The following is a 25,878-nucleotide window of genomic DNA, read 5'->3' as shown; positions in this document are numbered from 1 at the left end:
TAACCTGCAAACTATGGTCAAATGTGGTTTTAGATGATAAGAATGCACTAGTTAGTTGGCCTAATTTAATCTGATAAATTTATGTTTCTGTCACAAAATTAAGGAAAGAAATGAGAAGAAAAAACTGTATGTAGAAATTACTAAACACTTTGCTGATCATTTATTTCAGTCCAGGTTAAAAAAGTCCCATAGTCCCAAAGTCTCTGAACCTTCGCTTCTTTAGGTGATTCACTGACTCATTTGCATGTGCAAACACATTACACATTACCATTTGTACAGCAGTAAAGTGTGACGCTAACTCAGCTATCATCTCATTCATTTTTATGTGACTTTTAAGATCTTTCAGTAAGTGTTTACCCAGGAAATAATCACATCTACACTGCCAATGGATGCATAGACCACCTCAGCTAAAAGCTACTAACACATGCTGTGACGATGATGATTCAGTATGCTCAGTTCAATCTGAAGATTCAGTGTTGAAGATTCATTTATATGTGTACTTCACAGAACAGCTCTAATAAAAAGGGACTCAAAAGACCTGGATGAGAAGTAAGTGGCCGTATATTAATGTAAGGTGGGAAAATAAGTAAATAAGTAAACAAGGGCACATAGACAATTAAAGTGACCTAAATATTACCAGTATGTTACAGAGGTGGAGGAGTTGTACACTTTGATGGCCAGTGCCCAGCATCTAGAGGCGTTTAAACAACATTCTCTTCACATCCACAACACGTAGAGGGTCCAGCTCTGTGCCCAGCAAAGAACCAGCCTTCCAGTTATGTCCAGTAATGTTGCTGCTCCAACAGTCGACAGCATAGAAGATCACACAGACTCGTAGAACATGTGCAGCAATATGTTGCAGACATTACAAACCTACTGAGGAAATACAGCTGGCTCTCACCTTTCTTGTATAGAGCAGCGGAGTGTACAGCCCAGTTCAGTTTATTGCCCAGATATATACAATGAAGTACGGTGAAGTTTCTCTCTAAGCAGTCATATTGTCTTAAAGCCACTGGAGTAACCAAAAAACATGATCTTCACATGGCTTCCTGGTCTGTCCAGGGGACAGGAGCACTGCAGGAGATGAATGAATGACTGAATGAAGTTTAGTTTATTTTATTATCCAAAGAGTGAACATTAGCCATAATGACAGAGGTGAGATATGACTTGGACCTTCCACTCCTCCCTTTGTCCAGTGCTGAACCCCATTTGGGTTTATTTTGGCCTCCCTGCCCTTTCCTTTTACCTCTACATCTCCCCTTTTTGCTCCTCCTGATCTCCTCATGGATGGCAAAGTTCTTAGCTGCATACCATAACCAAGTGCTTTGAGTACCTAAACACAACCATATCCAAACTCAGCAGTGTTGTACTGCAGGATTAGATATTTTATTGGGAAACTTATACACTTTAAGTGGATATTTTACTTATACTGATATCAACATACTGTATTTGCAACTTGACATATGTTAATTAATGCTTAACACATACATTAACAACATTTAATTATTTTAATACATTTCACTGCATGACATGTAGAGAAGGGGCTGATTTTACACTGGAGGACAAAAGCTGAACTGCTTCATTCAAGTACCTAAAAACTGAAAAACCTTCCTGCCAAAGAGGAAACACTTTATGGCGAAGCCTTTGGTTCTGACAGCTATCTATTAAGTGATTTTAAGTCACACTAAAAAAAAGGCAATCAGCGCTGCTACACCCACTCAGCTACTGAGATTTTGGGTCTTTGTTACAACTGCTCCTGGCAAAATGAACGACAGTGCTTACTCAGCTGCTAGAAATGAGGGAGTGACTGGAATCAAGCAGTGCTAAGCTTGACATGGGCCGTGACAAATATCTGATTTTAAATTCATACACTGCTTCTGATAATCCTTGTGAATTTTTATGTAATTGCTCCTTTCTTCTCATTGTTTCCTTCTGGTTTATTAGGCACTGTAAAGCAAAGAATATGCTAAAATTAGTGAGCTGAAACATTCACTGGAGAGGAAAAGATTGGCAGAAAAGGGAATAGTGTGTGGAAAATGTGCTAATGCATGGGGAGTCACTCCCCTGCACATTAGGACCTGGGTGGTTATATAAGCACTGACTGTATCCAGGCAGAAAGAGATGGGTGGGGTGGGACGGTGATGCACTATAAAGTTAAGAAAGGAAGGAAATGTCAGCAGAGGAGTTTTCACTACCTTAATGTTTATATAAGAATATGGTCACACTATCTGAGAGCTATGTGTCCATGACCATCTCCTTGAATCTCTACCTGCTGCAGGGCTGTGGTGTCAGCAACTTATTGCTCACATACAAGTATTTCACAGCATCCACAAGCAAATGTTATGCTACTGTACATATCTCCTTTACCAGTGCATTGAAAATATGTTTTATCCTACATTTCTCCTTAATGTCACATAATGAAAATGATGTTTCCCAAATTTGTAGGCTTTATTGCATTAATGCCAGATAAATACAAACTGCATGTTCCATGTCTGGCTCTGACTCAGTATGACCGAGACGAAAATAATCTTATTAAGGATACTTTTATCACAGCACAGCCACACAGACAGAAATAGCACCAGCATCATAAATTCTACAACAACAGCTGAAACTTGACCTAACTTGAAAAGAAGTCTAACTTTTTGAACTTAGCATTTTCCATTCTGTGGGTTTGAAAGGACAGAAATGAAGAAAAGTGAAGAGTGAATGTGAAAAGAAGAAAGGAACATGGAGGCAGATGACAAAAAGAGGGATTAGAAAGTTCTAAAGTGCAGCTGGTTATTGATATCAGTTTAGACCATTTGTCTTAATTTCGTGATATTGCAGTGCATCATCTAACCGCACCAAGACAATCGCTCAAACATTATTGCTGCCGTGCTACTGGATGTCTGCTCTGGCTGTCACTGAATACTTGCTCATGTCTTGGTGGGTGTAGGAGTGATGTATGGCACCATCACTGTGTGGCACCACTCCTGCCCCACTGAACATAATCAAGCAGATGAGAGTCAGCGTGGTGCTAGAAATCCCAGTGATGTGCTAAACAGAAAAACAGATGGCCACACTTCCAAACAAGTTTCTGATTCACTGGCTCTTGTGATGGCACATGGGTGCAGGGCAGCAAGATGTCGGTGGCTTTTTTTTTTTCTTTTTTTTTTTTGGCACAGTTTTATTTTGGTTTGGGTTCCTGCTTGACTCAAATACATGAAAACTACTCTGGCATTTTAGGATTAATAATTTGGGTTGAGCTAGGCAAGATGGGGAGATGGTCTCTGCTGTGAAATACAGTGTGCTCTAAATCAAATCATACCAAAACACACAGCTGTATGAATTATACTCTTGCATTGGGAATACAATGAGTTTTGAAAATGAAAAATGTTAATAGTTGTGAAAAATGGTATCTGAAAGCTGTGTGATACATGAAAATATATATATTTTTTTTATATTTTCTAAAAGTACATTGAGTATACTTTTTAAATGTTATATTTCTTTATACCTGAAGTGTTAAAATTAAACCACTTAGGTTGTACCGATGAACTTGAAAATATCTTCACAAATATACGACAGACCACAACCATATAATTTTGAGCCTGTCAGAAATGAGAGCATGGGCAGCCAAGTGTTAACCATTCCTGATTTGGTCTCCTGACCGTGGTCGGGGACACAGGGGAGATTCATTGGTTTCTCTCGGGCCGAAGGCATTCGTCCTTTGGGGTTAACTCCTGTTGCTGAAGAGTTTGGGGTTTTATTGCTCTACTGCACGTTAATAATGCCATACATTTGAGCCTGCAGCAACTCGCCCCAATCACCACCTCTCTCACCTCAGTGTCATTCATCTGCTCTGCAGTCTCACTCACAGAGAGCACGCATTGGCCATGCACACGCTTACACACAACCACCACACACACATCGCACACTGAGCTCCCTATTAATATTAGTAGTTAGACAATTCTTATAACACTACCCCCACCCTGGGTGGCAATTAAGCAATAATTTCACTCCAGCATAACAATGTGTCAAACTGGTACACACTCTCCATAAGTCTGAGAGTCCATGACAGGTAGTTATGTCAACCATTACTACAAGTATATGAGGTGTACAGTAAGAAACAATGTCTCCCAGTGACACAACAGCTCATTAGGGTGTACATACTTGTGCGAAAGAAAATATGTCATAACTGACATAAATTAGCCAAGAAAATACATAATAGTAATTATTCTGTGGCGACTGGGAGCAATACTAACTGATCCGCTGTACTCAAGAGGTAACAAATACAAATGAATAAAGTGTGTGTAGATAAACTTCATGTCTCTTCAGCGCTTTTCTCCCCTAACATTTGAACAATGAAAATTAAGTTTTTGTTAACAGGTCATGATCTGCCGAGGTCATGAGCTGTCTGGTCCCTATCCAAGGAAGGTAGCAAGACGTCTGTAGGTGTCCAATGTGGAACTTGGTCCAGTACCCAGGTGTTGTCCAGGCGCAGCAGCAGTAGTGTTTCAGTTGGTCATGATGAATGACTTTCACTTTGGTCCGGGGGCTTTTCTGGATCCGGTAGACCAGGCCATCCAATTGTCCTAGAACAAAGAAGGGTCCTTCATATGATGATGGAAGGAACTTTTGATTTTATTCTTGACACGTGTTCCTGTGATGGGATACCACACAGTATCTCCAACCTTGCACTGTGTGTGGCAGCAGTTTTTGACATGCATGTATCAGTGGCTCATCCAGAGCATCTCTGGTAAGTGACCACACCCTCTCTGATGATGACATCGGCCACAGTTACAGCTTTCTCATCTGGGATAGGAAACGCTCCGTGGTAGCTCAATTTTGGGATAGAACGTTGGTTACGTACTGTAATTCTGTGAATTGGGCGCAGCCCTCTGGGCTATCACTAGGGGTCATATCCCCTCTTCGCACCTGCGCACTGAAGAGAAATTCTTTTACGCCCACCTGGGGTGGGCCCCCCTCGCCCGAACCGCGTGACCACACGTCCGCAGGTCCCATATATAAGGCGGCGGTTCGGGCGGGCTCTTCCCTTAGAAAACAAACCGGTCTTTTCTTCAGCCAGCTCAAGGGACCAGTGGGGCCCACAGCCCAGAGGGCTGCGCCCAATTCACAGAATCTTGGGTTACAATACGTAACCAACGTTCTGTCTCATAGGGGCGCAGCCCTCTGGGCTATCGCTATGGGTAAAAGCGATAGCCAGAAATACTCTACGCCTCACTGGGCCCAGCCACCCAGGAGAAGAGTCTGAAAACAAAGATAATGCGAGTAACCTCCTGACCCGAAGCGAAGCAGGCACCAGGTGGGATACGTAAGCACTGGTTTCATATAAAGTTGAAAACAGACGGATGTATGTCCCGCATCCTTATAATAAAGCACGCTTCCCGGGCTTGCCAGGCTAATTACGACTGGGAGGTTCCCAGGACAGCATGAGAGAGGGACGAGCTCGCAACATCCCACAAATAGAAACGCACGAAGGCACACGGGGAGGCCCATGAGGCCGCTGCGCAAATGTCTTCCACTGACAAACCGTGCAGGAGAGCCGTGGAGGATGACACTCCTCTAGTGGAGTGTGCACCGATAGCTGACCGGGGGCTCCAAGCCCAACGCGGAGTAAGCTTGTGCAATGGTCTCACATAGTCAGTGAGACCATTGCACAAGCAGACAGAGGGGAGCCCAGCGAACACTCTCTGTAGTGAACAAACAGGTGCTCCGAATGGCGCAACTCCGCCGTGCGTTCCACATAACATGCCAGAGCGCGCACCGGGCAAAGAAGATGCGCAGCAGTTTCCTCTGCGGACACATGGGGAAGGGGAAAGAAGCCCTCCAGCGTGATCACTCTAGATCTGAAAGAACTAGTGATGCATTTAGGAATGTATGCTGGGTTGGGACGCAGAACTGCCGCACTGCGGTCCTCCCTGATCTGAAGACACTCCAGGGATACTGATAGAGCCGACGGATCGCTGACCCTCTTTGCGGAGGCTAATGCCAGCAGAAGAGAGGTTTTACCCGATAAAAAACGGAGAGGGACCTGCTGTAACGGCTCGCTCTGTGAGAGCGCGTAAAACCACAGATAGGTCCCATTGCGGAGCCAGGGGACATGCGATGGGGCGCTGCCTGCGCACTCCCCTCAGAAAACGCTTTGTGAGCGGGTGACTGAACACCGATCTGTCGCCAAATCCCTCATGGCATCAGGAAATAGCTGCAGCGTATGTTTTAATGGTGCTAAATGCCAGGTTTCTCTCCAGTAATAACTGGAGAAAGGACAGAATCGCGGAGAGAGGGCATGCAACAGAAGAAACACCGTTCTCCGTGCACCATCTCTCAAACACGGCCCATTTAGCCCCATACGACGCTGTAGTGGACTGGGCGCGCGCCCCTTTTATGATGGCGACGACGCCGGCAGAAAACCCCAAGCGGTTCCTCTCAGCAGCCAAACCCACAGGTGCTGCCTTATTACCGGAGGGCTGACTACCACGTCCCCTGCCTGCGACAGAGCATCCTCCCTCCATGGAATCTTCCAGGGGGAAGATATCCTCATGCACAACAGAAGGGGAAACCACGATGCTCCGGAGCGGTCTGGAGCTATCAGAATCACTTGCAGATCCTCCTCCTGAACCCGGGCCAGCAGTTGAGGGATCGACCATGGCCGATGAGCGAAGGCGTCTACCCCCAGTAGAGGGTTGTCCTTTGCACGCAGAGAAAATCACAGGTCGCAGTGCGTGTTGTCGCGAGCTGCGAAAAAAACTGCGTGTCCGAACCTGCTCCATGTCTGAGCCACCAGGCTTGGATGGAGATGTCAATCCCCTGCATGAGGACCGACGCGTGATATGATGTCCGCGTCCACATTGCATTCTTCTGCAATGTGCACCGCTTTTGCGGAGAGGAGCTGCATGTGAGTCCACAGCAATAGGCAACAAGCGAGGGGGAGGAGACGCGCCGAGCGTACCCCCCCTTGTCGGTTGATATCCGCCGCCGCTATTGTGTTGTTCGTTGGGATCAGACTCTTCAACTCCCCCTTCACTGTCCGGGAGAGGTACGTTCCCCCCCAACTGAACAGGGAAGCATCCGTGAACACTGACACGTGATTCGACCGAATACCCAGGGGAACTCCTTGCGTCAGAGCGTGAGGGTTTTTCCAGTAAAGCAGATCCGGGACCACTGACTGGGGGAGGGATAGTATACGCCGCTGGTGATGTACTGGATTGACCCTCAGTCGGATAAACCAGCGCTGAAACAGCTTCGTATGCAATAGGCCGAGCGGCACCACCGGATGAGCCGCTGCCATCATCCCCAGCAGGCGCATCACCGATCGAGCCCTGACACGTCTGCGTGGGGCGAAGTGAGGCAGTAGGGAGGGGAGGGTCACCCATCTCTCCCCTGAGAGACAGGCCCTTATTTGTAACGAGTTCAGTTCCACCCCCAGATACACTATGGACTGAGTGGGCTGGGGCGAGCTCTTTTCCCAGTTTATGGTTAAACCTAAAGAGCTCAAATGATCCACTAGTTCCGCTGTCTGCTGCCACAACTCCTCTGGGGAGTGGACCAGCAGAGGCAGGTCGTCGAGGTAGAACAGGACTCTCATTCTCTGTCTCCGAAGGGGCTAAACTGCCATCTCTCGGGGAGCCAGCGAGTACGCCAACGGCAGGCGGACAAACTGGTAGATGGTCCCCTGTTACCGTCAGAATTCCCTGTGTTGGGGAATGATGGAGACGTGGAAATATGCGTCCTTCAGATCTATTGACGTGAACCAGTCGCCTCGGTGAACGCACCGTAGGGGCTGGGCCATCGTTAGCATGTGAAAACTTCTGACCTGCATTGAGGGCATCCTGCATCCAGGACGGGCCTCATCTCTCCCGATTTCTGGGAAAAAAGGAATTAACGGGAATAAAATCCACGGGCCACATTCATCGGTGGAACAACAGAAACAATTCCCTTTGATAACAGCATTTGTAAGGCTGCTAGCAACGCCCCCGCATGCGCCGGCGAGGCGAGTGTCTATTACCCCGCTGAATGGCAGCGGGGGCCGTGCAAACTGCAGAGTATGGCCGCTGTGGATGAACTTGTGCATCCAGCGGTCCATCTCGCCGAGCCAGTGCCACTCTGGATAGAAATCCGAGAGAAGGCGAGCTGTCATGTGAAGCCCCTCTGCCGCACCCGGAAGTGGACCGGAGGTCAGCCATGGGGAACCCTGCCCGAAAGGGACGATGGGACATGGAAATAGTGAGGATGTCAAATCGAAGATTAACCGACAGAGGGCCCACACGAGACAGCTGTGTGAAGGGAGTGTGCTGATTAGCATGCTCACTCAAGCTAGCTGGCACATGCTCGGCAGCGAGAGGGCTGCACTGTGTGGGGAATGTGCGTGAAACAGCAATGGCGGCCTTATGACTGGCAGGAGTCGGCTGAGTTATGCAGGAATATCTGCCTTCCAGGGGGATGTAAACATGTTTATTTTCCTCAGAACCGTAAACATGACATACACATTCCTCAGAACTTAGAGCACTACACACATTCCCTGTGCACCATACGAACCTTCGCTGTTTGCGGGGGAGTTCGGATGCCGAGGTAGACCAGGAGCAGGCTAGCCTAGGAGCCTTGGGAGGCCGTCTGAGGAGCAGGAGGCATCTGGTCCGAGGAGGAAGGGGTCGAATCCGGGGCGACCGCTGGTTGAGGGGGGTGACCGGGAGAGGGAGCTCGGGACCCGCTGGGACATCTCGCCCTCAGGTGATAGTCATGGCGCCCACGCCCTGCCCGAGGGGTGCGAGGGGGGGCCGTCAAATGGCGTTGAAACCTCTCTGCCTCGTCTGCGGTGGATTGGAGCTCCTTAACCAGATCCTGGAAGTGTGATCCGAATAAGCCGTCGCGGCTAATGGGACCCTCCAACAAAACCTTCCTCACCGTTTCTGGGATGGGTGAGACGTGCAGCCAAATATTCCGGTGCGCCATCGTTTACCACGTGGCGATGCGCGCCGCTCCCACAGCAATGGGGGCGCAGAGAGCCAGAATAGCGCCCGCCATCTTGCTAACCTCCTCTGAGCGATCAGGCGGGAGGGTCTCGGGGTCCGCCGCGAGCTCGGACAGGGAGTGGGCCAGGACGGTGATGTTATTAGCTGCAGCGGCGGTCTGGAGGGCGCACTGGTGGGACCTGTCCGCTAGCTTAGCAGCTAGCGCGTCCTTCGGAGCAGGGGGGCAGCTCTCTGCCCGGCCCACAGCATGCACTTTGCTCCGAACAGAGAGGCCAGGCTCTGTTCGAGCGTCGGAACCATGGGAAACCCCCCTACCGTTATGTCAGCCACCTGCGTGATGGGGGAGAAGGTCGACACCGGAGCCTTTAGCTTGGCTGGCTCCGACACTGCCGTGGAGAGGCAAGCGGAGATGGTAGGTGATCGAGGCCAAACAGGTACACGGCGTGGCGCCTGCCGCGGATTGTACCGGCCGAAGTGGGCATCCTGAAGCGGTGGAACCAGCTCAGGAGGGACGAGGAGCTTACACCTCTTAGCGGCCGTCGTGATAATGCCCGGGAGCTCTTGTAATAGCTGAGCCATGGCCAGCAGAGGCGTAGAAGAGGCCGGCGTAGGCCGCTCAGCTAGCATGATAGCGGCAGACATTTGCACCGGCTCCCCGGAGGGGAGGGGGTGGAGCGGGGAGAGGCCCGGCGAGTGGCGTAGTAGGAGGGCAGAGTCATCTGACTCTGGGCCTAATGCTAATTTTAGGATGGGTTCGAGCTCATCCTCCCGGCCGGGAGTTTCCTCGGCGGGGAGAGAGAAGGGAGGAACCATGGGAGCGGAGGGCAGAGCAGAGGGAGGAGGCCTCTCCTTGGTCTGCCAGCGGCAAGGATGAAGAAGTCCGCTCTCTGGCGGAGTACCTCGAGGGGCAGCAGCTCGCAAAATGCGCAGTTCGCCCTTGGAGTGAGGGCTCTGCCAGCGTGTTCCGCTCCCATGCAGCCCACGCAGCGTGGGTGCAGGTCGTCCCCAAAGATGTAGCCAGTAACACACTCGCCGCAGATTCTGGTGACGCCGCAGTCTGCCGAATTCATATCGTGGGAAGATCCTGTTCTCAGTGCTTAGGCTGAAGAAAAGAAAGGGAAGAGCCCGCCTGAACCGCCGCCTTATATATGGGACCTGCGGACGTGTGGTCATGCGGTTCGGGCGAGGGGGGCATTTACGGAAGAAAGTAGCAAGTTGCCCACCGGCAACCCGGGTGGGCGTAAATGAATTTCTCTTCAGTGCGCAGGTGCGAAGAGGGGATATGACCCATAGCGATAGCCCAGAGGGCTGTGCCCCAATGAGACAGAACTTGGTGTCATCTAGACAGTAGAATCCGCAGAATTCCATCTCTGAAATAGAATATCTTCCACTGACTCCAATATGTTTTGGTGGCTGGGCTGCATGATGAAATAGTTGTGCATAGGGGGGGGGGCTTGTTGGCCTCCATCCAAGCCCATTTACGTGCAATGTCTGCATCTGCGTCCTGGGCCTGAAGTAACTCCTCCATGGTCCAGCTAGGAAACAATGTGGTCTCATTGGTTTTGGTCACATAGATTTTCTCAGTTAGCTTTAAAGTGTCTGTATTGGTCGGGGTGTTTCCACTTACCCCCAGTGGACTCACTGCTGTAGTAGCTGGGCATTTCTCTACCCCCACCAGACTCAGCAACAGGGAGCTGGTGTCAGAGTCCAATTTGCATTGAACTGCCTGATGACTCGTGTTCCCAGGATGTGAGGAGGAATCCTACACCATAGAAAGGCATGACTGATGGCAGGGTCTTCTAGAGAGACTATTTGCATTAGTGTGCGTCCAACCAGGACGGTGAATACTTGGCAAGCTTCTCAAGCCATCGAGCTAATTGTCCTTTGGGCTCTTTCTTTTTTGCTGCTGTGGTGGGTACACACTTTGAAAGGATGCCCAAGACGGTACTGTCGGAAATGTGACATGAACTCCACAATGGCTAGTAGTTCTCGCCTTATAGTGCAGTAATTTTGTTCAGGCTTAGCCAGCTTGCGGCTCCCATACGCCTACTGCATTTTTCACAGTACAGCACCAATGCCAGTGTTGCGTGCATCAGTGTCCATTATTATTTCACCATGGTCTAGTGGATCACCCAAGTGGTGGTTAACTGACACTTGACCTTGTTAAAAGCTGTTTGGTGTTCAGCATGCCACTGAAAATGGGCATTTTTCTGGGTCAAGTTGGGTAGAGGTTTGGCTATGGAGGCAAAGTCTTTCACGAACCGGCGACAGTACGAAGCCAGCCCGATGAAACGCCTGACGTCTTGGATCGTATCGGCCAAGTCTGGACCTTGTGAACTTTGCTGGAATTGGTGGCCACACTGTGCTCGGACACTATGTGACCAAGATAGACAACCTGACTGTGAAAAAGACAGCATTTACCAGGTTTCAGTGTCAGATTAGCCTGTTGAAGTCTGTGAAGCACCTGGGTCAGTTGCCACGTCACGTCCCTGGCCAGCACAACAATGTCATCTAAGTAGACCAGGCAGGTTTCCCACTGCACACCAGCCAGGATGTGGTCCATCAGCTGCTGGAACATCACGTCCAAACAGCAGGATGTTCCACTCAAAGAGCCCTGTCCTGGTGCAACAAGCGGCTGCTCAACGTGCTCTAGGCGTTAGTTCCACCTACCAGTAACCCAAAGCCAGGTGCAGGGTGCTGAACCACCTCGCAGTGGCAAGAGTGTCCAGTGTGTCCTGGATGCAGGGCAGTGGATATGCATCCTTTACGGTCGTTGAGGATCCTGTAATCTATACAAAGACGGTATGTCCCATCTTTCTTGCGCACCTTAATGAAATGATATTGAATTTATTAATTTTCTTATCAATTGTGAAATGACAATTATCAATGAATTACATCGGAGCAACAAGTCATTTTCAGGGGGCTAGCCGTTCAACTGATATGAATGCAGTTAATTAAGGTTTTTAATGATATTTTCACTGGTTCTGATACTGGAGATTTTGTGGTTCTTATTCTTCTCGATTTATCTGCTGCCTTTGACACAGTTGACCACTGCATTTTGATTTCTCGCCTGCATGATGTTGTGGGTATCCGTGGTCTAGAACTTTCTCTGTGGGTCTTGCCGGCTTTGAATCCTCCTCTACTCCTCTGTCTTCCGGGGTTCCCCAGGTTTCAGTTTTGAGGCCTTTGCTTTTTTCTCTCTACTTGCTTCCTCTGGGTTTCATCTTCAGACAACATGGCGTATCGTTCCATTGTTATGTTCCAGATGATACCTAGGTTTATTTTCCTTTGAAACGAAAGGAAGGTTTTTCAAATGCATGTTCGCTTGCATGTCTTGACAACATTAAAACTTGGATGGCATTGAACCTTCTTCACTTTAATGACGCAAAGACGGAAGTAATGCTGGTTGGCTCTAGTGCTTCCAGTGAGGCTTCCTGTGTTAATCTGGGCCTCTTGACATCTCATCTTAGACCACTGGTTACTAATTTAGGCTTCAAAATGGATGCAAATCTTAAATTTGATAAGCAAATTGGTGCTGTGGTAAAATCCTTTTTTTTTTTATTTAAGGTGTTTGGCAAAACTACGACCTCTAGTGTCTAGGCAGCACTTTGAGTTAGTAATCCATGCCTTTATTACATCACGCCTTGACTATTGTAATGCTTTGTATGTTGGGGTTAGTCAGGCATCCCATTCACGTCTCCAGCTGCTCCAAAATGCAGCGGCTCGTCTTTTCACTGGAATGCAAAAAAACAAGCACATCACACCGATCCTCGCTGCACTCCATTGGCTGCCAGTGTCTTTTAGGGTTCATTTTAAGGTTTTATTCTTTGTTTTTAAATCTTTAAATGCCCTTTCCCCTTTTTATCTCACTGAACTCCTTCACCCGTATACTCCTAGCCGCTCTCTTAGATCAGCTGACCTCCCGCTTCTTGGCGTGCCAAAAACGAGGAGGAACCGTTGTGGAGATAGAGCTTTCTCTATTGTTGCCTCGAGGCTATGGAACAATTTGCCTTTGCACATACGACAAGACCCTACATTACTTAAGTTCAAAGTACAGCTTAAAACTTATCTGTATACTCAAGCCTTTGGACCAGCGTGATGGACTGATTTATGGTCTGTTTTTACTGATCATTTTTATTTATTCTTGTTTTATGTATATTTTTCTGTATGTTTCAGTGTACGGCACTTGTCAGCTCTTGCTGTTCTTAAAGCACCTTATAAATAAGAATATAATTATTATTAATATTAATATTGTAAAAAACACAACAGAGATACTAAGAAGAAATAGATCAGAGGAGGCCTTGGAGGCACTAAGAGAAGAACTAAAGAAACAGAAATGGGACAAAGTGTATGTCGATGACGTTAATGTTGCCTATGATTCATTTATGAACATATTGACTAATCTGTATTACAAAAACTGTAAAATAGGAAAACTAATGGGTTACACCAAGGAAAATACTATTAACAAACTCTGGATGACAAATGACATACAAAATGCCTGCAAGAAAAAAAAAAACTCTCTACAGAAAATTCCTAAAACTAAGAACAAAAGATTCTGAGGATACTGGTGACCTGTCCAGGGTGTACCCCTGCCTTCCACCCGAGAGAGAGCTGGGATAGGCTCTAGCAGATCCCCGTGACCCTGAGCCAGGAAAAGCGGGTTTAGAAAATGGATGGATGGATGGATGGATGGATGGATGGATGGATTCTGAGGATAAGTATAAAAAATATAAAAACAAGCTGGTATGGATTATAAGAAGGCAGAAAAAGGAGTACTATAATAATCTGTTAGACAAGAATAAAAATAGCATAAAAGACACATTGGGCTATAATAAACAGTTTTAAAAAATGACAAAGTAAAATCAAACATTCCAAATTACTTTACTAAACTCAGCAAAGACTATGACAGAGCTGAAATAGCAAAAGAATTTAACAAATTTATTGTAAATACTGGTCCTAGTCCAAATATAAAAGATGAAAATCTTGGTGGAAAGATGATAGTGGATAACATTAATAGTAGTTTTCTTGACAAAATAGATGAGACTGAAATGCTAAGTATTGTGCAACGCTGTCAAAATCAAAGATCAAGTGACCATGTAGACATGAATATGTAACATTATAAACGTAGTAATTGAGCCATACATCTGTAATTTGTCATATATAAAAACAGTGTTTCCAGATAACATGGAAATAGCTAAAATAGCCTTGTTCATTTTCACTTTATAAAAGTGGAAATAAACGAGTTCTTGAACTATAGGCCTATATCATTGCTTCCACTTCCACAAATTTTAGAAAAACTCTTTGCAAATAGACTAAATAAATTTATTAAAAAATGTAATATTTTAATCTATTGCCAACATGGATTCTGTTCTAACCACTCAACTGCAACAGCACTAATGGAATTGACTGATGAGATTTCAAATGCAGTAGATAATAATAAATATTATTTTTATATTATTTTTGTTGACCTCCAAAAAGCATTTGATACACTGGATCATGCAGTTTTATTGGGAACACTGTACAAATATGGAATTAGAGGTGTGGCACATCAATGGATTGAAAGCTACATAAGAAACAGAAAACAGTTTGTGGAAATTAAAAATACAAAAACAGACGTGTAACATTAGTTGTGGGGTACTGCAAGGATCAGTCATAGGGCCGATATTGTTTCTTATTTATATTAATTAATGATATTTCTATGGTTTCTAATTTACTAAAGTGTATTTTATTTGCGGATGATACAACTTTTTTTTATTCAGGAGAAAACTTAGTGCTACAAGTAGTCGAGAATGAAATTCAAAAAATTAAAAAATGGTTTGACATCAATAGATTGTCCATAAAAATAGGTAAAATGATTATGATTTTTGGTAATAGAAAGAAAATATGAAGAAAATATGTTGATGCATCAATATATGTAGACGGATTTGAAATACAGTACAACAAGTTTTTAGGTGTCATAGTAGTTGAAAACATGACATGGAAATCACATATTGATTATATAAAAATAGAAATATCAAAAACTATCTCCGTGTTACATAAGGTAAAAGATTCCTTAAATGAAAATGCATTGTATATTTTGTATAATTCACTGATTGTTCCATATTTGACCTAGTGTGTTGAAGTGTGGGGAGGTGCATGTAAAACTTGTATCAATCCAGTCCTTAATTTACAGAAGAGAGTTGGAGAGTGAGAGTTATTAGTGGAAGTGTACACATGGATTTTACAAACCCTGTATATATACAGTTAAATTTACTTAAATTTAACAAACTAGTGGAGTACAATATTTTGAAAATTATGTATAAAGTACTACTGACCAACATTCAAAACAGATTTATAAAGAGAGTAAGCAATTATAATTTTAAAGGAACTGAGATTTTTTTAAAATAAAAAACAGATTCAGAACTCCAATAATGTAAAGATGTATGTCAATACTGTCCAGGGTGTACCCCTGCCTTCCACCTGAAAGAGAGCTGGGATAGGCTATAGCAGATCCCCGTGACCCTGGTTAAGGAATAAACGGGTATAGAAAATCGATGAATGTATGTCAATAAAATGAGTCAAATTATGGAACAATCTTGACAGTGAAATTAAAAAATCTACATCCATTAATGTATTTAAAAATACATTAAAAAACATTATGACGAAGAAATGTCTTTTACCAATCGCCTTGAGTTAACTACTTCCTGCAATGCTTTTTTTATACTTTAAATCTAGTTTTGTCATTAGTGTATATCTAAGTTACTTTGGGCAATTTGTGAATAAAAAAAGTCCTAACATGAGGAAAGTTTTTTGCTTCATATTCACACGTGCTTCATCTTTAAAAACAAATAACAAGCACATTTTTGTCTGTCGTCTTTGCAGAGACAAGCATCTGGAGCAACAACTGGAAACAGCAAACCATCTCCTGGCCAAGGTATTTTCTAACCATTGTGTTCAAACTACAACCGTGCAGTAATACCAGTCAGAATAATGTGCTGTTTTCTGGTTCATAGACACCATTTAGGGTGCACACCGTAACAAAGCTCTGACTAATTGCACTACTACAGATAATAATTGATACTAATACAGTACACAACTACAATCAAAGATACGTCAAACCTCTCAAATCACATGATTCAATTCAATTCAATTCAATTTTATTTGTATAGCGCCAAATCACAATACAAATCATCTCAAGGCACTTTACAAAAACTAAAACTAAAAACCCAACAATTCCCTTATGAGCAAGCACTTGGCGACAGTGGAGAGGAAAAAACTCCCTTTAACGGAAGAAAAAAACCTCCAGCAGAACCGGGCTCAGTTTGGGCGGCCATCTGCCTCGACCGGTTGGGGTGAGTGGATAGAGCAGAGAGAAAAGAACAGCAACAATAAACAACAAATAGACACTGCAAGTTGGTGGGGCCAGTAACTGCACATCAGCGATAAACAGCTCCAGGACCAGGGACACCTGCAGAAGGTACAGAGAGAGAGAGAGAGAGAGAGAGAGGGAGGGGTTAGGGTAGGGGAGCTCAGTGCACCGATGGTCCTCGGGCAGTCTAGGCCTATAGCAGCATAACTAACTAAGGGATGGTTCAGGGTTGCCTGAAGCCAGCCCTAACTATATGCTTTGTCAAAGAGGAAGGTTTTAAGTCTAGCCTTAAAAGTACAGAGAGTGTCTGCCTCCTGAACCCAGGCTGAGAGCTGGTTCCACAGGAGAGGAGCTTGATAGCTAAAGGCTCTGCCTCCCATTCTGCTTTTGAGAACTCTGGGAACCACAAGTAGGCCTGCACTCTGAGAGCGAAGTGGTCTATTGGGATAATATGGTACTATGAGGTCTTTAAGGTATGAAGGAGCTTGATTATGAAGGGATTTGTATGTGAGAAGAAGGATTTTAAATTCTATTCTATATTTTACAGGGAGCCAATGAAGAGAAGCCAATATAGGAGAAATATGATCTCTCTTGCTAGTTCCTGTCAGGACTCTGGCTGCGGCATTCTGGATTAATTGGAGGCTTTTTATTAAGATATTAGGACATCCAGATAGTAATGAGTTACAGTAATCTAGCCTTGAGGAAACAAATGCATGGACTAGTTTTTCTGCATCATTTTGAGACAGGATGTTCCTAATTTTGGAAATGTTGCGTAGGTGAAAGAATGCAGTTCTAGAGATTTGTTTTATGTGTGAGTTAAAGGACATGTCCTGGTCAAAAATAACTCCAAGGTTACATGAGAAAAGAAAAAAAAAACATACTGTCAATGCAGTATTATTAAAAAAATCTATATACTGTAGTCAAATGAAAATGCTATAGTTATCAGGATTACATTTTAATTTTGATCAGCTATAGTTCATGAAAGTGGTCAAAGGAGCATTGAACAATAGAACTACAATGTAAAAAAATATTCAGTTACATGTCATACTATACATTCAAACATTCAAAATCACTTATATATATATACCGCATGAACACAAGTAGCAACTATGGTTGCCAAATCAATGCAATAGTCAAGTAAACATACAAAGTAACTCTGAACTGAATAAAGACCTACTTAAGTAGTTGAGTAGCAGTGACTTAGTTATTGACTATTGATTTTTTTTTTAACTTACCACTGAAGAAAATCATGGCACTTGACAATGGATTGGTATTTTAGAGTGGAGCTGCAGATTGGAAATTTGCTTAGTGTAGTACTTAAACTCCTGATATAAATAGTTTGTCTAACCCTCTTTAAGCAAAGATGCTGAAGTGTCAGAACACTGGGTATTACAACACAGGTTTCCTAATATGAAAAGGACCATCAACTGGAGTGTTGACTATTGTAACTGACTACTGTAATTAGTACAGTCCAAAAATCAAGTGAAGAAAACAGTGTAAAAAATAAAAACCCAACATCACAGTCAATTGAGTGAAATCAAAATAAGAACAAATCTGACAGAAATGACTTACAAAACAACACACCACAGTTTCCTCCAACATGGTACTATAGCAATTCAGAGAAAGACCTACTTTGCAAACTAGGCCATTGTATTGTTGGTATAATAATGTAATTCAAATCCCTTGAGTTATAAACACTAACACTCAGCTCACAGTACTTGGCTGATTCTTTGAAATTCATAAATGTTTTTAAATACAGGACTGTCATACTGGCAAAATTAGAATAAACAAGAACAAAGACTCTTCCTTTCAAAACCCTAACCGGTGAATCCATTGTCTTGACCCCAGGCCAGGGAACACAAACAGGAACGGGAAGTTGTTCTACCATTTCCTCTCTGCTTGCTTGATTAACAGATCCTAACAGAATTTTGAGAAAAGCTATTTTATCACAAACGCACAGCCAACATATTGTTATACCAAAGGGTTTTAAACCATACAAGCAGAACTCTTCAAGGTCTTTATTCTGTCTGCGCATATTTAGTAGATTGGATTTCATGGCAGCATATGATACTCCGCTCCTGACATGCCATAGATGAAGCAGGTTAATAGCAACACATTCACTGCTAAGTGGCTCCACAGCCCTATTAAAGCAGCCTATGTACCTGGAGACCATGTGTCACTATCTGGGGTTGCTGATAACACTGTTAGGACTGTTGAAATGGATCTCTGGCCTGATGTCTTGGACGTGGGAGTGTATTGCAGCTCAGGCTCAGGCTCAGGCTTAGTTCCATGCACGCATTATAAGGGATTTTAAATTCAAAAGTTATTAGGGAATGGTCAGACAAAAAAGTGTTCTGGAGAAAAATATTAAATTAATTAATTCCGATGCCATATGTCAGAACAAGATCAAGGGTGTGATTAAAACAGTTATTTACATTTTGAAAGAAACCAATTGAACATGAATGTTAAAATCTCCTTCTATAATGACTTTATCTGAACTAAGCACTAAATCAGACAGGAAGTCTGGAAATTCAGTTAAAAACTCAGGTGGTGAATAGTTTACAGTTTACAGTGTACAGTGATTGATGAATGTCCAGTCTAGTATGAGAGGCCGTACAAGACATAATTCATTCTGGCCCTCTCACACATAAATATATTCTTCCTCTCACATACATATATTCTCACTCACATACATATATTCTCTCGCTCACATACATATATTCTCACTCACATACATATATTCTCTCGCTCACAGACATATATTCTCTCGCTCACATACACTCACACACTGTACTCTTCCCATGATCACACTCAGACCTTTTTTTTTTTTGCTTTATTGAACAAGGATATACAAGCATCAGCTTGAATCAGTCCAAAGAAATTAAGTTGGATCAAGTACAAACATGTACTCTCACATACATGTGGTGTATGTGAGAGAGAATATATGTATGTGAGAGAGAGAATATATGTATGTGTGAGAGAGAATACATGTATGTGAGTGAGAGAATATATGTATGTGAGTGAGAATATATGTATGTGAGAGAGAGAATATATGTATGTGAGTGAGAATATATGTATGTGAGAGAGAGAATATATGTATGTGAGTGAGAATATATGTATGTGAGAGAGAGAATATATGTATGTGAGTGAGAATATATGTATGTGAGAGAGAGAATATATGTATGTGAGAGAGAATATATGTATGTGAGAGAGAGAATATATGTATGTGAGTGAGAATATATGTATGTGAGAGAGAGAATATATGTATGTGAGTGAGAATATATGTATGTGAGAGAGAGAATATATGTATGTGAGTGAGAATATATGTATGTGAGAGAGAGAATATATGTATGTGAGAGAGAGAATATATGTATGTGAGAGAGAGAATATATGTATGTGAGAGAGAGAATATATGTATGTGAGAGAGAGAATATATGTATGTGAGAGAGAATATATGTATGTGAGAGAGAATATATGTATGTGAGAGAGAGAATATATGTATGTGAGAGAGAGAATATATGTATGTGAGAGAGAATATATGTATGTGAGAGAGAAATTAAGTTGGATCAAGTACAAACATGTACTCTCACATACATGTGGTGTATGTGAGAGAGAATATATGTATGTGAGAGAGAGAATATATGTGTGTGTGAGAGGGTCAGAATGAATTATGTCTTGTACGGCCTCTCATACTAGACTGGACATTCATCAATCACTGTGCATAAACTATTTACCTAGCCTAGCTATTGCCTTAAATCCCTTAAACCTTACAGGAACCAATTTAACCATGACCTTTAACAAACCTCTTATGAAAATAATCACATCATCCATTGTGGCGATTTCACTCATTCAATCAACAGCAGATCACATAACCCAAAATAACTAAAAGCATGATGTGCCTGGACCCTTCTCCCTCTGTGTTGAAAAGGGCAGCAGTCCTGTGAAGCCTGTCTGCCTGTGGAGGAAGAAACTGTGTGTGTGTGTGTGTGTGTGTGTGCAGGACAAAGAGAGTGTGAGAAAGTCTGTGTGGCTTCTGCAATCATGAAAAATTAATTTGGTTTCATTGTCACCTGTGTCATTCAAGGGCTTCAAGTTAAAAAAATGATGCCATCTAAAGGTAAGTAGTTCATTTGGAAAAATCCCCATTTATGCTAGAGCACACACTTTGCTCAGCAGGTCAGCACCATCATGCATGGAGCACTGTCCTGCAATGTGTACTTGAATAACTGACCTTTTGGTTTTAGTGAGAGAATGAGTAGTGATATGTGTTATTACATCCCATTTTTCACAAGACCTGCAGAAAAAATTGAAGTCACATCCCATGAAACTGAATGTTTCACTTGTTTAGTCACACCCCATGTTTGGTTTCTGTCTGAAGAGCAGTCATTAACTTGTAGTTGTTCTTCACAGTAAGCAGGCACTGCAATTAATGTGAATATATGGTGTGTTTATGTTCATGATATTGAAGATTAAAACGGGATAATCCATGTTTCCAAACATATCTTCTGTTGTGGGATGGATTCTTCAGTTCCGGTTTTGGACTTTTATTTTGGTTAGTTTCCTGTATTCCTTAGGTTAATTATAGATAGCTTTGTGTTTCATTAGGTAAATTACTTTCACCTGTGTTTAATTAGTCTTTTGTTCTGAATGTATTTATACCTCCTGTGTTTCCTTGTTCTTAGTCAGAGCATTTACGTTTTTGACATATGTTCGAGGAGTGTGTTTTGCCCGTCTCCAGTTTTTGTTTTGTGTCCAGAATGTCGAGTGGCGTTTTTGATTTTGCCTGCCTTCCCGCCGAGTGGCGGCGAAATTAAATGTATTTCGCCTGAGCCTGGTCAATCCAAGCTTAATAAAGTGTTGTGTCCTGTACTTGGGTCCTCTCCTCCTTCATCATCATCACACCACCAACATCGTAACAGAATGCTCCAACCCCAAATGGACCCAGCGGACATCTACAGTAGGGCGCGTGAGGAGGAGTGTTTTTCGCAGTCCCTCCGCGACTTTCGGCTCATTCTCAGATCTCCGAGGATTATACCGGAGGCGTTAGTTTCCTATGCTCAGCAGGAGCGGGTGCTTCCTCCACAATACGCCGAGGGAAGAAGTGAAAAAACTTTTTGACCTTTTTTCCTCCCTCCCCACCATGCTAGAGGTATGTAGGGACCTGCTAGTCCCAAGGCGGCTATGTCTTGCCCAGCTCCAGCCATTGTTGCCAGAATCCCCGGCCAGAGTGCCAGAACCCCTCATCGCTGCCCAGCGTCCAGAACCTCAGTGCGCCGCCGAGGCCATCCCCCATGAGGTTCCCCACCAAGTTCCAGAACTTCAGTGCGACGAGGCTGTCCCCTCTGAGGTTCCACACCAGCGCCAAGTTTCAGTCCTTCGGCGTCGGAGCCAGGTCGTCCGTGCCGAGGCCCAGCATCCGGTTCTAGTCCCGCTGCGTGGCGCTCACGCCGAGGTCCAGTCACTGGTTTCAGCTCCAGCCCCCGCGGCGCTGGGCTCTGGCACCGCGAAGCCCAAACCCAGCTACTACTCATTACTTTAAGCATTATAAATGAGTAGGCATACATCAGAAAAATAAATTATTTCAGGTTCATTGTGATCAAAATTGATACTACAACATCATTTAGTTATACTTTGACAGCCTGGCTCTGCTGTGGAGTGCACTGGCCAGATCACCAGTCTATCGAAAGGCTTGCAATACTTACTAGTGCTACTAGTACCGCTAGTACTAGTACTAATAGCACTAGTAGGCCTATTAGCACTAGTACCAATAGTGCTAATAGTGCTGGCACTAGTGCTACTAGTACTGCTAGCCCCCAGTCCTTTTGACAGCAGTTTACATCAAATACTGCTACTAGTACTATTAATACCACTAGTACTAGTACTACTAGTAGTACTAGTAGCAGTAGTTTGTGTAGTTTGCTACTAGTGGCACTAGCTCCCCCCAATCCTTTTGATAGCAGTTTACACAGACTACTGCTACTAGAGCTACTAGTGGCTCTAGCTATTGTCACTATTCAGTGCCACTAGTAGCTCCAGTAGCATACATTCAACTAGTGCTACATACAACTAGTAGCACTAGTGGCACTAGTCTTAGTCCTACTTCAAATGTCCTCAATAGTTTTAGTCAGATATACAATTTTTTTTTTTTTTTTTAAGATTTTAGTCGACTAAAGGTTTGGGCATTTTAGTCAAACGAAAACCGAAAGTATTTTAGTCTAGTTTTAGTCCACGAAAATCATTTTAGTCACATTTTTGTCATATTATTTTACTTTTACTCTTTTTCCATATGAATGACATGATAAAATACACGCTGACTAACTGAGAATGTAACTACTTTTACTATTGTCTCCCACTAGTGAAGAAAACATCACTATCACTAGTCAACTAGTTACTACATTTGGACCTTACTAGTTCACTTGTAACAGATTGTGTGTAACTAGTTAACAAGTAAAGCCAAAATGATTTCTAGTAGTGGAACTAGTGGATGTTTTGAAATTTATTAGTAAACTAGTAAGTATTGAATCGCATTAGTTAAATAGTAAACTAATAAACCTTGACTTGGTGACTTGTCAGTACATATGCCTTGACTGTTTAACATGTAAGCTGTGACATGTATTCACTAGGTAACTAGTTGCAGTTCCTCAGGCCCACATGTTTACTAGTGCACAACATGCGGATAAAATGGTTGGGATAATGACAAAATCCTTCATTCTGATTTATTGGCATATTTCATTCTGAAGAGCTAATAGGAAGCCTCAATGCCCACTAACCCACCCCTCATTAGCAATATTTTCTACTAGCTAACTAGTGAGTATTTTGGCTTTCACTAGTTCAACTAGTGAACATTTTGGAACTTACTAGTTAACTAGTTATGTCAAAATGTCTGTGTGGTTTTACCTCACTAGTTAACTAGTATGCATTCTTTAGTCTCACTAGTTACCTAGTCAGCATTTTGGCCGTCACTAGTTAACTAGTGAGGATTTAGGCTCTCATGAGTTAACGAGTGAGACACAAATGTGACTAAGAGCAATGATGTAAGTGAACAACTTCCTATTGAACATGGCTTAGCAAACAACTGGCCAGCAGAAAAACTGCAGCCTCTGTGTCCATCCTCATGGCTTTCAATTCCTGGAGCTCTCTATGTCCTCAGACATCTATGGTTACACAAGTCTTTGACTCTGTCAGATTATAGCCCATTTTACTTCTTCTTCTTTCTTTCTCCTCTTTGATTGTTTAGTTGTGTATAGACTGTAACTAAAGGCCATGGAATCTATATTTTTCAACTGTGTTCCTTGTGTTGACTGGCTTAAATCACTCGGCCTGACCCGGAACATTTTCTTTACAGAGCCAGGTTTATGAATTACATAAGCAGTATCTGTGTATTATGTCTCAGTCTTCAAACTGGAGCCAGATAGCATACAATATGAATAATAAAATTAGTTTGACAGTAAATGCTACTTGTATCAAGAAGAAATACAAAATTACAGATGTTTACCTTCTGCTACAAAGGACCAACTGCCTGGTTAACTGTTATGGTTTGAAAGTTTTGGTTTATGGACTTTTATTTTGTGTCTGGTTCCTGTTTTCACCTATGTTAGGCATAGGTAGCCTTATGTTCTGATTATTAGTTCCACCTGTGTTTAATTGTCCTTTGTTTGGTGTGTATTTATACCCCCTCATTTCCTTTGTTGCTCGCTGGAGGATTAGTTTAGTCAGTTTTCCAGCATGCCGAGTGGCAGAGTTACTGTTGCCTGCCCGCCTGCCGAGTGGTGGAGTTATCACCTGCCTGCCCGCCGAGTGGCAGAGTTTTATGTTTGCCTGGCCACCACGTGGCGGAGTTATAGTTAACCTGCTGGTGCCTGAAGCTTGGTGGATCCAGACGAATAAAAAAAACTGTCCCCTACACGTGGGTCCTGCTTCATTCTTCAGCCACCCACCCACATTAAATTGACTGCCCTGAGTTGTAGTGTCAAATAGACCTAAGGCATATCCTCACTAACAATAAAGATTCAGGAGGAAGTAGGGAAGTTTTATAAATGTATATCACTAACTCTTTATATTAAAGTAAGACTAGGAGTCAATAGGCCTGCTGATTATTGAAGTTATAACCAGAAGTTTCTGACTTAAAATAGCCTATATGTCAACAAGTCATTTTGACAACTGCAATTTTTTTTCTGAAAGTGTTAATATATCTGACTTGGCACTTAAACCTGCTAGAGACAGTGTTCACTGTAATACGACATTGTAGCTTTGGTGTGAGTGTTTGTCTGTCTCTATGTGTATGTGTCAGCCCTGTGATATAGACTGGTGATTTGTCTCACCCAAGGTCATCTGCCCCCACACTGCAGCAGCTCCACCCTCATTCCCTCTCTTGATCATGGAGTGCAGCAGCAAGTGGTAGATAATGAATGGACTCTCTAATCATACAAATGTCTTGATGAGATGAACCCTTGCAAGTCACTACCATTCATACAACACATTATAAAATTACTTTTCCTTTTGTATTTAACCAAAGTACTGGAATTTTTTTTTTACCTAATAATGGCCCTAGATCTGAAAAGGGGAAGAATATGCAAAGTTATTTCATTTCACATATTTCAGAAAAAGTCAATGTCTTTAGAATCTATCCTCTGGAAACCAATGTTTGTACAAAATGTTATGCTGATCCATCCTGTAGCTGTTGAGGTATTTCTCAGGATAAGTGAAAAATATGAATTTCTATTGGTGCTCAATGAAAAGTCAGATGATTACCAAAGTGTTGTGTATTAATCCTTTCGGTACCATGCGTATCTGTAGCAAATGGTATAGCAATCCACTCTACTTGTTGTGATATCAGGACCAAAACGGTGAACAAACCAACTGACTGACACAGATTTTGATATTCTGAGAGAATATCAATAGCATAGAGCCAGTAGCATGGCTAAAAATATTGGAATGAAATGATCAGACATTCATTCAAAAGTAAGGCAAAAATGAACACAATATTTCTTAGTCTCTTTCCTGAAGATTTCTAAAGGTACTGGGACACAGAAGCCCTGCCCTTTTCTCACCATTGTCCCTCTGATCTCCCCAGATGAAAAGAAGAACAACCTCCCTGAGGACTTTGACATCGATATGGACGACCCTGAGACAGAGAAGGCCGCTGTTGCCATTCAGTCGCATTTTAGGAAATTCCAGAAAAAGAAGCAGGATGTGAAGTGAAAGAGCGAGCTCTGTCTACTGCCTCTTCATCTTATGTAGCTCTGGCCCTGCATGTGAATCGAAATACACCATTATGAACTGGAAATAAAGGGTCAGGCTGGGATTGCTGAGGGTGGAGGTTGGGCGTTGGATGGTCAGAGGGTTAAACTTTATCTTTGTGAAAGTCTGTGTGTAATTAATAGCTCATAGTGGCCATTATATACATTATCAAATTCTACACATATTTAAATATTTCCTATAATGTTGCTATTTCTGTTTGCTTTAATGACACTTAAATGTAGCTGCAGTCCAGATTCAATGTTAATAGTTTATCTTATGTCACATTCAGTGTACTGGTGAAACAGGCAGTGAAAACAGAAC

General features: G+C 43.2%; 1 protein-coding gene across 1 annotated transcript in view; it reads left to right on the top strand.

Moving 5' to 3' along the window:
* pcp4a (Purkinje cell protein 4a) overlaps nt 1–25,601 on the top strand; it is a 38,394-nt gene extending 12,793 nt beyond the window's left edge. Inside the window, exons 2-3 of the mRNA XM_026328946.1 lie at nt 15,831–15,882; nt 25,391–25,601. Of these exons, the coding sequence (XP_026184731.1) occupies nt 15,831–15,882; nt 25,391–25,518 (180 nt within the window). The 3' untranslated portion in view covers nt 25,519–25,601. The remainder of the gene's footprint in view (nt 1–15,830; nt 15,883–25,390) is intronic.
* The last annotated feature ends 277 nt before the right edge of the window (nt 25,602–25,878 follow it).

This window comes from Mastacembelus armatus, chromosome 14 (assembly GCF_900324485.2).
Source record: "Mastacembelus armatus chromosome 14, fMasArm1.2, whole genome shotgun sequence".
Classification (NCBI taxonomy): Eukaryota; Metazoa; Chordata; class Actinopteri; order Synbranchiformes; family Mastacembelidae; genus Mastacembelus; species Mastacembelus armatus.
The sequence above is the reverse complement of the archived record's forward strand: the minus strand, read 5'-3'. Positions and strand labels throughout refer to the sequence as shown.